The sequence below is a fragment of the Notolepis coatsorum genome, assembly GCF_963971535.1.
Source record: "Notolepis coatsorum genome assembly, chromosome: 19".
In the NCBI taxonomy this organism is placed as follows: domain Eukaryota; kingdom Metazoa; phylum Chordata; class Actinopteri; order Aulopiformes; family Paralepididae; genus Notolepis; species Notolepis coatsorum.
This window is the reverse complement of record NC_140183.1, coordinates 70,201,025-70,214,434: the sequence shown is the minus strand read 5'-3', so window position 1 is coordinate 70,214,434 and position 13,410 is coordinate 70,201,025. Positions and strand designations below refer to the sequence as shown.

General features: G+C 42.7%; 1 protein-coding gene across 1 annotated transcript in view; it reads left to right on the top strand.

The window, feature by feature from the left end:
- Positions 1-13,410, top strand: part of cdkal1 (CDK5 regulatory subunit associated protein 1-like 1) — a 773,897-nt gene that overhangs the window by 402,340 nt on the left and 358,147 nt on the right. The window contains exon 9 of the mRNA XM_084335967.1: positions 5,919-6,085. Within this exon, the coding sequence (XP_084192093.1) occupies positions 5,919-6,085 (167 nt within the window). The remainder of the gene's footprint in view (positions 1-5,918; positions 6,086-13,410) is intronic.

The following is a 13,410-nucleotide window of genomic DNA, read 5'->3' as shown; positions in this document are numbered from 1 at the left end:
TCATAACGTTATTTCGCGTGACAACACAGCCCAGCTGTCAGAAACTGTACATTGAGGGGGTTTGAATCACTGTACATTGAGGGGGTTTGAATCACTGTTTACACTCCCCACTTACTGTACCATGTTCTACATATAGAACCTCATCTCATGCACCGGTTTGAATCAAAGCCCTATCGAACGTGTGCATGTTTCAACCATACATTTCCATTTATTAAATTTTTTTTTTTAAATAATATATCTTTTATTATTATATATTTTTTTTACCTCCTATAATAGTGGGGGTCGCGGCTCTCCGACCCTGTTATTTTTGGGTCGCGGCCTGAAAAGTTTGGGAACCCCTGGTGTAGAGGTCTAAGCACTCTGGACTCAGGTTCAATTCCCGGCAGCCGTACCTCTGGCTTGGCCGGTTGTGAACAATTGCCAGTGTTCACGGGGGGAAGCCGGTGGGGTATGGATGAGTCCTGGTTGTTGCAATATCGACTCCTTCTGGTAGGGAGGGGATCTGGGGGAGATAACGTGAACGCTCTCCCAGTGAAACTCCTCGTTGTCCGGTGAATAGAAGCAGCTGGGGACTCCACATGTAAATTAGATTGTTAAAAAAAAAATATATATATATATATATATATATAATTATAAATAAATACACCAAAAAACAATGCCTCCAAATGACCTGAATTGGTTCTGTCACTGTTCTTCAAACACTATCACTTCAAAGCTTTCACTTCCTCCCCCCTCTCCTCTTCTCCTCCTCTCATCCTGTGAAGGAGTGGCAACGCGTCCTATATAGTCAGTGTCTCATGGTACAAGTATGTAGAACATATGATGCACGCTATATCAAGGGAATGGCATTATATGTTTGATGTAAGAGTGAGTAAGTAAGTAAGTAAGTCCGTGTACATAATCTTTGTCCTGCGCATACCTCAGCTCCACATAGTCCTTTGATAAGACCTACGTCCTTAATAACTACAATATTTGATATGATCCCATCAAGATTGGATGTTTCCAATGACTGCATGCTCCCCATAATCTTAGTGGTATGTTAATAGTCCTTTATACATCAACAGTGACCTACATTAGTACTACAATGGTGTGTTAATAGTCACCTTTATACATCTACAGTACCCTACATTAGTACCACAGTGGTGGCCATGGTAATAGTCATATTTATACATACACATTACCCTACATTAGTACTACAGTGGTAGCCATGGTAATAGTCATATGTATACATATACAATACTCTGCATTATTACTACATTGTCACCCATTGCAATAGCAATATTTATACATATACAGTACTCTACATGAGTACTACAGTGGTAGCCATGTGACTACTTTGTTATACATATACAGTAATCTATATTAGTACTACAGTGGTAGCCATGATACTATGCATCTATATACATATATAGTAATCTATATTAGTACTACAGTGGTAGCCATGGTATTATACCTCTTTATACATATACAGTAATATATACTAGTACTGCAGTGCCATTGTAATAGTCATCTGTATACATATACAGTAATCTATATTAGTAATACAGTGGTAGCCATGGTATTGTACCTCTTTATACATCTAGAGTACTCTACATTAGTACTACAGTGGTAGCCATTATTCAGAATGAAGAACATGAACTAGAAATAATAACACATGTTCATGGGAGCAGAGTCTAGTGTGCAAAGTGGACTGGAATAGTGTGGACGTGCGTGCCCTTGTACACTTTAGATTTTTTTTTGCAATCCTACCACAATGGCTCCACGTGTAAATGATGAAAACATGCACGAGTCAATAGACCCCTTCCTCGAACCCAAAATAGGACGGGTCTGACGTCATTTCCACTCCCCTAAGCCTGGTAAATAGTCATTAAATACATGATGACTGTGACCTGCCTGTTCTTTCCACACTCACACGCAGGCCGGTGATGGTACTACAGCACAAACATGGGTGGATGGGCTCAACACGTTCCATCAAAATACACATCTCATTGACCTTAACCTACACTGTGTGTGTGTGTGTGTGTTCCACATATGGAAACAGGGATGAAAAGAAAACATTTGACCATCATCTTGTTCTGGGGTCATCAGGGTCAGCGGGGTGGGGGCGTACCCCCTGGAGAGGAGGCAACATAACACACACACACACACACACACACACACAACCATACGCACACGCACACCTGTACACCGATCAACATTATTGCATCCCACTTGCGTAAGAGAGGAAACAGCTGTGTGTTGGAGCAGAGCAACTGAGAGAGGAAAGCTAGCCAGTTGTTTATTTGGCCAACAATAACAGCAGTAGCAGGCTTGTCATGGGAGGGAGAGAGGGATATAGGGAGTGAGGGATATATGGAGGGAGGGGGAGGGGGATATGGAGGGATGAATGGGGGGAGAGTGATGGAGGGAGGGAGATATGGAGGGGGAGATGGACAGGGATACGGAGGGAGGGAGGAATGGGGGATATAGTGAGGGAGAGAATGATGGCGAGAGGGAGACAGATGTAGGGAGAGAGGGAGGGATGGGGAGAGAGAGACAGACAGATATAAATAGAAGGAGAGAGATACAGTAGAGATATAGAGAGAGAGGTGGGGGTGAGGGAGGATAGAGTTAAAGAGACACCATGTAGAGAGAGATTAGGAGAGGAGTGAGCGAGGATGAGTGTGAGGTAGCATAAGAGGTCATGCCTGGTCGCGTGTAGTCTTTTACCAACAAACTTGCATTTTTCCGCGATCTGATTGGCCACTGACGTTTCTGGTCATGTGACATCTGCACCAATCGCGTGACGCCTGTTTCTATCACTGGTTAAGCTTAGGCACTCTTTTGAAGTTGGTTAAGGTTAGAGTTGGTCTTAGAGCAGGGCGATAGAACACCAGCCCTGATTCCAAACTCTAACCTTAACCAACTTCGAAAGAGTCGCCTAAGCTTAACCAGTGATAGAACTAGGCGTTAGGTAGTTTGCAGGCTGTTAGAGGCGGAAATAGGTGCAGATGTCACATGACCAGAAACGTCAGTGGCCAATCAGATCGTGGAAAAATGCAAGTTTGTTGGTAAAAAACTAGACGCTGCCTGGTCAGGTTACTGGGTTTGATCTGGAGAGAGACGTGGGTTATGAGGTGAAGACGTCACATGCCTGGTCAGGTTACTGGGTTTGATCTGGAGAGAGACATGGGTTATGAGGTGAAGACGTCACATGCCTGGTCAGGTTACTGGGTTTGATCTGGAGAGAGACATGGGTTATGAGGTGAAGACGTCACATGCCTGGTCAGTGTACTGGGTTTGATCTGGAGAGAGACATGGGTTATGAGGTGAAGACGTCACATGCCTGGTCAGGTTACTGGGTTTGATCTGTAATCAAAATAGAGAAAAGGGTAATTTTACACTGTATTTCAGCAGCCGCTTGTATTTTCACCCCACCAGCCTTTGTCAATACTATTTGAGCTTTCTGTTGATCCCTTCAAAAACACAATTCTGAACTTGCACTAATTAGTTAGGACGAGTTTTGACTTAACCCTCAAGAATCCCCAGCGGTTTGTTATAGAGCTGTCTATATACATACAAACCTTGTCAATAGAGCTAGTTTTGATGGTGTTTTCAGGCATGGCTGAACATGGTCATCATCATCATCTCTTGATGATGATGATACTGATGAGTGATTGGTCCAGTTTATTACCATCATGGCTGAATGTAATGAAGGTCAGATGTCAGGATTCAAATCCTGTGTCAGTCACTGGATTATCCTCCGGTTCACTGATGTTATAAATGAGCTGCTATTCATTATTAACCAGCAGTCGTTACACAGACCTCCTCAAGGGCTCATTACTGTATGGCACTTTCTACTCAGGTGTCAGTGCTTTTAATGTTACTGATCTCACGTAACTTATTATATTATGTTTTACTACTGTATGGTACACAGTAAATTTCGCAGAGTAAATTTTACTCAAACTGAGTCCATTTGAGCCCAAGTGAGAAAATGTTTACTCAGTTTGAGTAAAATTTACTTAGTTTGAGTCAAATTTACTCAGTTTGAGTAAATTTACTGTGTACACTGGTCCATACAGCTCTGGACACCACCACACACTGGGAACAGGACACTCTATCTTACTGGGAAATAACATGGAATAAAAAAATATCTACCAGGTTAAAATGTCCATGGTAGTACTGTGATATTGCACGTACAATTCAAATATCACTTTCCAAAATAAAAAGAGATACACACAGAGTGGAAAGGGCTTTCTGATGGGTTCTCAGACATGGCTGGTCACACAAGCCATCAACCCCTCGTGTATTAATGTCTTCATGTTAATGATGATTAGCTTTTTAAACTCTTTCACTCTCAACAATTAGTGTGGCATCATCCTTAATCTGCTGTCTCTCTCGTACACACACACACACACACACACACACACACACACACACACACACACACACACACACATACACACACACACACACACACACACACACACACACACACACACACACACACACACACACACACACACACATATGTGCACACACACTCACTTGTGTTTAACTAGGTCTCTTTCCAATTACCCTCTCATCATGTGTAATACAATGTCTTAGGTACTGGATGACCACATGTTAACCTCTGTCTCTGCAGGGCTAATGATGATGACTCTACTGTGTGTGTGTGTGTGTGCGTGTGCGTGTGTGTGCGTGTGCGTGTGTGTGTGTGTGTGTGTCCGCCATCATGTGTCTGCATAATGCATATGACTGGGCCTGCCTGTTTAATGTCAGTTATTGTACACAAATTGCATTGAGCTCATTAGCTTACAGCTGTTGGCACGGGGCTCGTTTAAAGCGGGGGGTAATGGATACTCCTATGCCATCTTCACATCTGCTATTGTTGGGACAAACATGTATAGTTGCTGGGGCCTGTCCCAGATCGTTCTTCTTCCAAAAAAAGCCATGGGACATTAGTATGTGCATTAGTGCCAGGGGAACCTTTGACACTCTCAGCGGCAACACACCTGTCCTTAACTCATTGACTGCCACGCTTTTTTCCCATCTCTACTCAATGGTGCCAGCGTTATTGACCATTTTCGCAATGTTTGCGGATCCATCGTGTGTTCTGTATTATAGCTATGGAGACGATAGTATTTGGGCTAATTTGACAGGCATTGTTTATAGTCCAAGAGTGACAAACCAGTTAATTTCTACATACTGTAGTTTGTGCTCAAATCGCCCATTTCCAAAATAATCCAGTATTTTTTCATTGTTCGCGAGATATGACGCGTTATATGCATTATGCCAAAATCTATCTGGTTGCTCGCCTGAAACCCCAAATACTTCCAAATCATATGCTATGCTGTGATCGTTATGCATAGCATAACCGCGGGCGGCGAAACCCAACTATACTCAGGTTTGGCGCATAAAGGATTAAAGAGGCACTTCAACAACCACAAAAAACAATGTTGATTTATTTAGTAATTTCACACATCAAACAACCAAACAGTTTTGCACACATTAATGTAGTTTGAAAGTAACCCAAGTTTGACTATGGCCATCGGTGATGTCATCAGGGACATTGACTCCTTGTGTTAATTACAGCACCATGAGATGATAAGGTAGCTGTCCCTATAATACAAGGTATTGCTATTTTTTCATCTACATAATTTCATGGAGCTGTAATTAACACAAAACAAGAATGTAATGTTCCCTATGATTTTCTCTCTGAAAGGTTTGATGTTTGGGATATTGTTGGATCCAGTATTGCAAACCATATTAAACTGTATGCGTATTTCAAAAAACAAAGGAAGTCTATCTGGTTTAACAGCTATTTAATTCAGTATACATCCAATCGTTGTTATTGGTTGTTGAGATGTTGGAAGCAAACCGTTTTAATGATCTCTCTCTCCCTCTCTCTCCCACCCTATGTCCCTCATCCCATGCAGAGGGTGTGTGTGAGATCTGGCTAACCAGTGAGGACACAGGAGCTTATGGTAGAGACATTGGGACAGACTTGCCTACCCTGCTGTGGAGACTGGTAGAAGAGATACCTGAAGGAGCCATGCTACGACTGGGCATGACTAACCCTCCGTATATACTGGAACACCTAGAGGTAAATATACATTACTAACCATCTGTCTATACTGGAACACCTAGAGGTAAATATACATGACTAACCCTCTGTATATACTGGAACACCTAGAGGTAAATATACATGACTAACCCTCCGTATATACTGGAACACCTAGAGGTAAATAGTATGACTAACCCTCCGTATATACTGGAACACCTAGAGGTAAATAGTATGACTAACCATCCGTATATACTGGAACACCTAGAGGTAAATAGTATGACTAACCATCTGTCTATACTGGAACACCTAGAGGTAAATATACATGACTAAAGGCCTTTGCATGCTACAGAAACTGCAAAGCAACTGCAACACAACATCGACAAAGCAACAGTGTTGCAGACACTCTGCCTTTATGCTTCTGCAACATCGACGTGCAGCCTATGCAACATTGTACCCCGGATGTAGCTAGGTTCCCTAGATAGATGAAACTCCCCTTCTCAACCAACCCATTGATAACAAGCAGAAAAAGAAGCATAATTTTTACTTCCGGTCGGGGGATTTCAAAATAAAAGGGCGACGTCTAAAAGCATCGTAAATACGTTTATTTTGTACATTACATTTACATTTACATTTAGTCATTTAGCTGACGCTTTTATCCAAAGCGACTTACAAGTTCTGTACGACAAGCCATCAGGAAGAGCACAACTCTATCAGCTGAGTAACAATGTTCATCAAAGTGTTGAGTGCTACAGTGTAGGTTAGTTTATTAGGACAAGTGCATGACAGTATGGTTAGTTAGGGTTAGGGTTTTTTTTTTTTTTTTTTTTATTCAGATAATGGTTGAAGAAGTGAGTCTTTAGTCGACGGCGAAAGATTGGACGTGTTTCGGCTGTCCTAACTGGGGTGGGTAGTTCATTCCACCATTGTGGGGCAAGGACTGAGAATAGGCGACTTCTCTTTGATGACCCTCCCGGAGCTTGGATAGGAGTAGGTCTGAGGCGGCCAGAAGATGCAGAGCGTAGGGGTCTTGAGGGTGTGTAGTTAGTAGGGGTGGGACGATACATCGATCCAGATCGATACATCGATGTAATTATCAACAATCGAATCGGATCGATGCGATGTAATAAGATCGATTCATATCGATACTTATTTTGAAAATCCTGTGGCGAGTCTCATATCTGCCCAAGAACAACAGCAGTAGTTCCGTGTGTGTAGATGTTACAGCATAGCATTCTCCCTTTCTGTGTGTGTGTGTGTGCGCGCGTCTTTGGAAAGACCAGATGAGGTCAGAGGAGTTTGATGTTTAAATGTTATTTAAACATAAACAATATAATACATAATAAATGTAGGCCTATACATGATCATGCAACATCAACAAATTGTTGTAGGAACGGTTTGGGAGAGGGAGGTTGTGATTTTTGAGTTCCAAAAAATTTAGCTTAAAGTTTAAAGCTCAATATATAAAAACGTGGCACTTTACAGTGAACAGGAGGTCTATTTGTATTAAAAACAATAGATTGATTTTCCTTTAAATGTCTGGAAGAGCTCAAAAATACAAATGTCAAATGATATTTTCATTACCTTTTTTTTGTTGATCTAAATGTTACTGATTGTGTTAAATGGGCATATGATATCATCTCATATCGATCGCAGGCACCTGAATCTAATCGTATCGTATTGTATCGTGAGAGACTTTGTGATATCGGCAAATATCATATCGTTGTCCAAAGAATCGATATCGTATCGTATCATGATGAAACTGGTGATTCCCACCCCTAGTAGTTAGAGACCATTGACCGGAGGTAGGCGGGAGCAGTTCCCTTTGCCGCACGGTATGCTAGGTCAAGGGCCTTGAAGCGGATTCGTGCAGCAATGGGGAGCCAGTGCAGGTCCCTAAGAAGTGGGGTGACATGGGCCGACTTCGGTAGGTTTGAGATCAGGCGGGCCGCTGCGTTCTGAATGAGTTGAAGAGGCTTAGTGGCAGTGGCCGGGAGGCCAGCGAGCAGTGCGTTGCAGTAGTCGAGGCGGGAGATGACTGTTGATTGGACGAGGAGTTGGGTGGCTTCTTTTGTCAGGAAGGGGCGTATCCTTCTGACGTTGCTCAGGAGGAATCGGCAGGTTCTGGTTGTCGCTGCGATGTGAGCAGAGAAGTTCAACTGGTCGTCGAGGACAACACCAAGGTTCTTGACGGTCGGGGACGCGGTCACAGCTGCATTCTCGACTGTGATGGAAAGGTCGGTCAGGGGGGAGGATTTGGCCGGCAGGTGGAGCAATTCTGTTTTGCTTAGGTTCAGTTTGAGGTGGTTGGTCGTCATCCAGGCGGAGATGTCGGACAGACAGGCCGAGATCCGCTCAGAGACGTGGATATCTGAGGGAGGGAAGGAGAGGAAGAGTTGAGTATCGTCGGCATAACAGTGGTAGGAGAAGCCATGAGACGTGATAATGTTACCCAGTGATTTAGTGTAGAGGGAGAAGAGAAGGGGTCCTAACGTTATCTAACGTTAACACGAACCTAAACTAATCTAAAGTTAGTTTAGGTTCGTGTTAACGTTAGATAATGTACAAAATAAACGTATTTCCGGTGCTTTTAGATGTTGCTCTTTTATTTTGAAATCCCCCGACCGGAAGTATTTGTGATGTATTCTGCTTGTGTAACTTTAGGTTAGTTTTAACGTTAGCTAGCATCAGGGATGGACACCTTTGTGCAAATGCAGGCAGCTACAGGCACTCGAGGTCGAGGAAGAGCTGCTGAATTTAATCGGCAGGAGGAGAGAGAGCTCGTCAAAGCTGGATATATCCCTGTGGCTGTGGTTGTAGGCACGAAAATGCAGCTCGAACTACCTGTTATATTAAATTAATTGATTGCTGTTTAACTTGTCCGTGTCCAGTCCTTGTAAACAATGATGCATGTAATTATATTAACGTTACTGTGTGTTGTTGTAGCTATGTTAATAAATTCTGAATGGCATTAACGTTAGTTGGGTATGATGGCATTGAATAGCATCAACGCTAGCTGGCTGGCTACAACAATGAAGGATGGTTCCTCCCTGCGGGACCAATATTATTCTATGACACCCCCCGCCCCCATTCGCTAACCAACCAATCACTGCTACGCAACATCAACGCAAGGTTGTTCAGATTAGATTTTGGGGAGATGTACGCAACATCCTCACAACACACTCTACAACACCCTCTGCAACATGTTGCGTTGAAGTCGTGCTGATGTTGTGTTGCAGTTGCTTTGCAGTTTCTGTAGCATGCAGAGGCCTTAACCCTCCGTATATACTGGAACACCTAGAGGTAAATATACATGACTAACCCTCTGTCTATACTGGAACACCTAGAGGTAAATATACATGACTAACCCTCTGTCTACACTGGAACACCTAGAGGTAAATATACATGGCTAACCCTCCGTATATACTGGAACACCTAGAGGTAAATATACATGACTAACCCTCTGTCTACACTGGAACACCTAGAGGTAAATATACATGACTAACCCTCTGTCTACACTGGAACACCTAGAGGTAAATATACATGACTAACCCTCTGTCTACACTGGAACACCTAGAGGTAAATATACATGACTAACCCTCTGTCTACACTGGAACACCTAGAGGTAAATATATACATGACTAACCCTCTGTCTACACTGGAACACCTAGAGGTAAATATACATGACTAACCATCTGTATATACTGGTATAGTGGAACACCTAGAGGTACTGTATACTAGTACTGTATATATCCATGCACACAATGCACACACAATGCACACACACACACACACACACACACACACACACACACACACACACACACACACACACACACACACACACACACACACACACACACACAGACACACACACAGATACTGACCAATCCATCCTATATAATATAACATGTAGATACATAACACACACACACACACACACACGCACGTACATAGTGGCATACAGCACACCCACAAGCACACATTGTCTCAGGAAATACATAAAGAGGTATTGTTCAGACTGGGCCTCATCAGCCCACCTAATATACCAGAGGTGAGATAACATTAGCACTGGAGATACTCTGCAATGTATTTTTTTTTTTAATTATGAGAAACAATAACTTTGTCTATTATATGTAATTGCAGGATAGGTCTTAATATAACTGCTATAGCTACATGACAGCTCACACTGCTTAGCAACCTGCTTGCCCAGCAGTTTAGCTGTTAGTACCTTAATGCTCATTGTTGATTAGTTTGGCCCATTCCCCGCCATCCTTAATGAGTCTATTCATGGGATTGTTCTCATTGTTTCACTAATGTCATATTAGCAGGCGTTATCACATCGCTAGATGGAAGAATGGACTTTGGTAACCTCCTATCTCTCTCTCTTTATATATCTCTATTGTCCCCTATATATCTATATATATGTTTATCTCTCTCTCTGTGTTTTGGTTTCCATATTTGTTTTTCTGTCTCCGTCTTATATTAGTTTATATAGCTGTGTCTGCCTTTCACTTTGTCTCTATGTGTGTTTCTGTCTCTGTTTGGTTTACATCTTTGTTTCCGTCTGTCAGTTATTGTCACTGTCTTCCTTCACTCTGTCGTCTGTCATTATCTCTATCTCTCTCTCTCTATATCTCTCTCTACATATCTATATCTCTATCTATCTTTATATATATCTCTATCTCTCTCTATATCTCTCTATCTATATCTCCCTCATCCTGAAAGCTGTAAAGAGATAAGGGGGGCAGGGATGGAGAGAGGATAGGGAGAAGATGGCATGCAGGGGAAGGTATGAGGAAGGAGAGGAGGGATATATGTTGAAGGATATGTGCATAGTCAGATTTGGGGATAAAGAGAAGGTGAATAGAGAAGGTGACAGTGACTCAGGAGGTAGAGCAGTCGTCAGAAGGTCCCCGGTTTGATTCCGGCTCCGGCTCTTCCCGGCAGCATGTCAAACTGTCCTTGACCAAGACACTGAACCCCCTAACCGCTCCCGATGAACAGGTTGACGTGACAGGTATACATTGATGAAGTGACTTAGAGAATGCAGGAGTTGCCATTGATGAAGTGACTTAGAGAAGACAGGAGTTGACATTGATGGAGTGACTTAGAGAACATGGGAGTAGACATTGATGCAGTGACTTAGAGAAGGCAGGAGTAGACATTGATGCAGTGACTTAGAGAAGGCAGGAGTTGACATTGATGGAGTGACTTAGAGAACATGGAAGTATACATTGATGAAGTGACTTAGATAACATGGGAGTAGACATTGATGAAGTGACTTAGAGAAGACACAAGTAAACATTGATGAAGTGACTTAGAGAACATGGGAGTAGACATTGATGAAGTGACTTAGAGAACATGGGAGTAGACATTGATGAAGTGACTTAGAGACGACAGGAGTTGACATTGATGACGTGACTTAGAGAACATGGGAGTAGACATTGATGAAGTGACTTAGAGAAGATGGGAGTTGACATTGATGAAGTGACTTAGAGAAGATGGGAGTAGACATTGATGAAGTGACTGAGAGAAGGCAGGAGTAGATGATGAAGTGACTTAGAGAAGGCAGGAGTAGATGATGAAGTGACTTAGAGAAGGCAGGAGTAGATGATGAAGTGACTTAGAGAAGGCAGGAGTAGATGATGAAGTGACTTAGAGAAGGCAGGAGTAGATGATGAAGTGACTTAGAGAAGGCAGGAGTAGATGATGAAGTGACTTAGAGAAGACAGGAGTAGATGATGAAGTGACTTAGAGAAGACAGGAGTAGATGATGAAGTGACTTAGAGAAGACAGGAGTAGATGATGAAGTGACTTAGAGAAGGCAGGAGTAGATGATGAAGTGACTTAGAGAAGGCAGGAGTAGATGATGAAGTGAATTAGAGAAGGCAGGAGTAGATGATGAAGTGACTTAGAGAAGGCAGGAGTAGATGATGAAGTGACTTAGAGAAGGCAGGAGTAGATGATGAAGTGACTTAGAGAAGGCAGGAGTAGATGATGAAGTGACTTAGAGAAGGCAGGAGTAGATGATGAAGTGACTTAGAGAAGGCAGGAGTAGATGATGAAGTGACTTAGAGAAGGCAGGAGTAGATGATGAAGTGACTTAGAGAAGGCAGGAGTAGATGATGAAGTGACTTAGAGAAGGCAGGAGTAGATGATGAAGTGACTTAGAGAAGGCAGGAGTAGATGATGAAGTGACTTAGAGAAGGCAGGAGTAGATGATGAAGTGACTTAGAGAAGGCAGGAGTAGATGATGAAGTGACTTAGAGAAGGCAGGAGTAGATGATGAAGTGACTTAGAGAAGGCAGGAGTAGATGATGAAGTGACTTAGAGAAGGCAGGAGTAGATGATGAAGTGACTTAGAGAAGGCAGGAGTAGATGATGAAGTGAATTAGAGAAGGCAGGAGTAGATGATGAAGTGACTTAGAGAAGGCAGGAGTAGATGATGAAGTGACTTAGAGAAGGCAGGAGTAGATGATGAAGTGACTTAGAGAAGGCAGGAGTAGATGATGAAGTGACTTAGAGAAGGCAGGAGTAGATGATGAAGTGACTTAGAGAAGGCAGGAGTAGATGATGAAGTGACTTAGAGAAGGCAGGAGTAGATGATGAAGTGATTTAGAGAAGGCAGGAGTAGATGATGAAGTGAATTAGAGAAGGCAGGAGTAGATGATGAAGTGACTTAGAGAAGGCAGGAGTAGATGATGAAGTGACTTAGAGAAGGCAGGAGTAGATGATGAAGTGACTTAGAGAAGGCAGGAGTAGATGATGAAGTGACTTAGAGAAGGCAGGAGTAGATGATGAAGTGACTTAGAGAAGGCAGGAGTAGATGATGAAGTGACTTAGAGAAGGCAGGAGTAGATGATGAAGTGAATTAGAGAAGGCAGGAGTAGATGATGAAGTGACTTAGAGAAGGCAGGAGTAGACATCAAGAAGAAAATAAAGCAGAGGAGACAAGTTTAAAAGATGTTTCCGACTTTTGAAAACAAGAAACAAGCGGCAGTTCGGGGGGAACCGGTCGACTTGGGAATCGGAACGATTGAGGGATAAGACGGAGTGATGAAAAGGAGGGCAAACAAACTAGGAAATAAAATGGGGATAAAGGCCTGCGGGGATAAAGAGAAAAGGAGGAGGGGGAGGTGGAAAGTGCTGTGGTTGGCGGTAGCTGCAGTAATTAGCCAGGGGTTAATGGAGGTGACTAATTGTCCCCCCCATGTATAGGTTGGACTTTTCTGCCTGGCTACGTTACAATTAAAACACTCCCCCCTAATGATGGCCAATAACAATTAACTGATAATTAGAAATATACCAGGGCGACACACTGACTTGCTGCGTATGTGTACAGTATGTGTGTGTGTGTTTGTGAG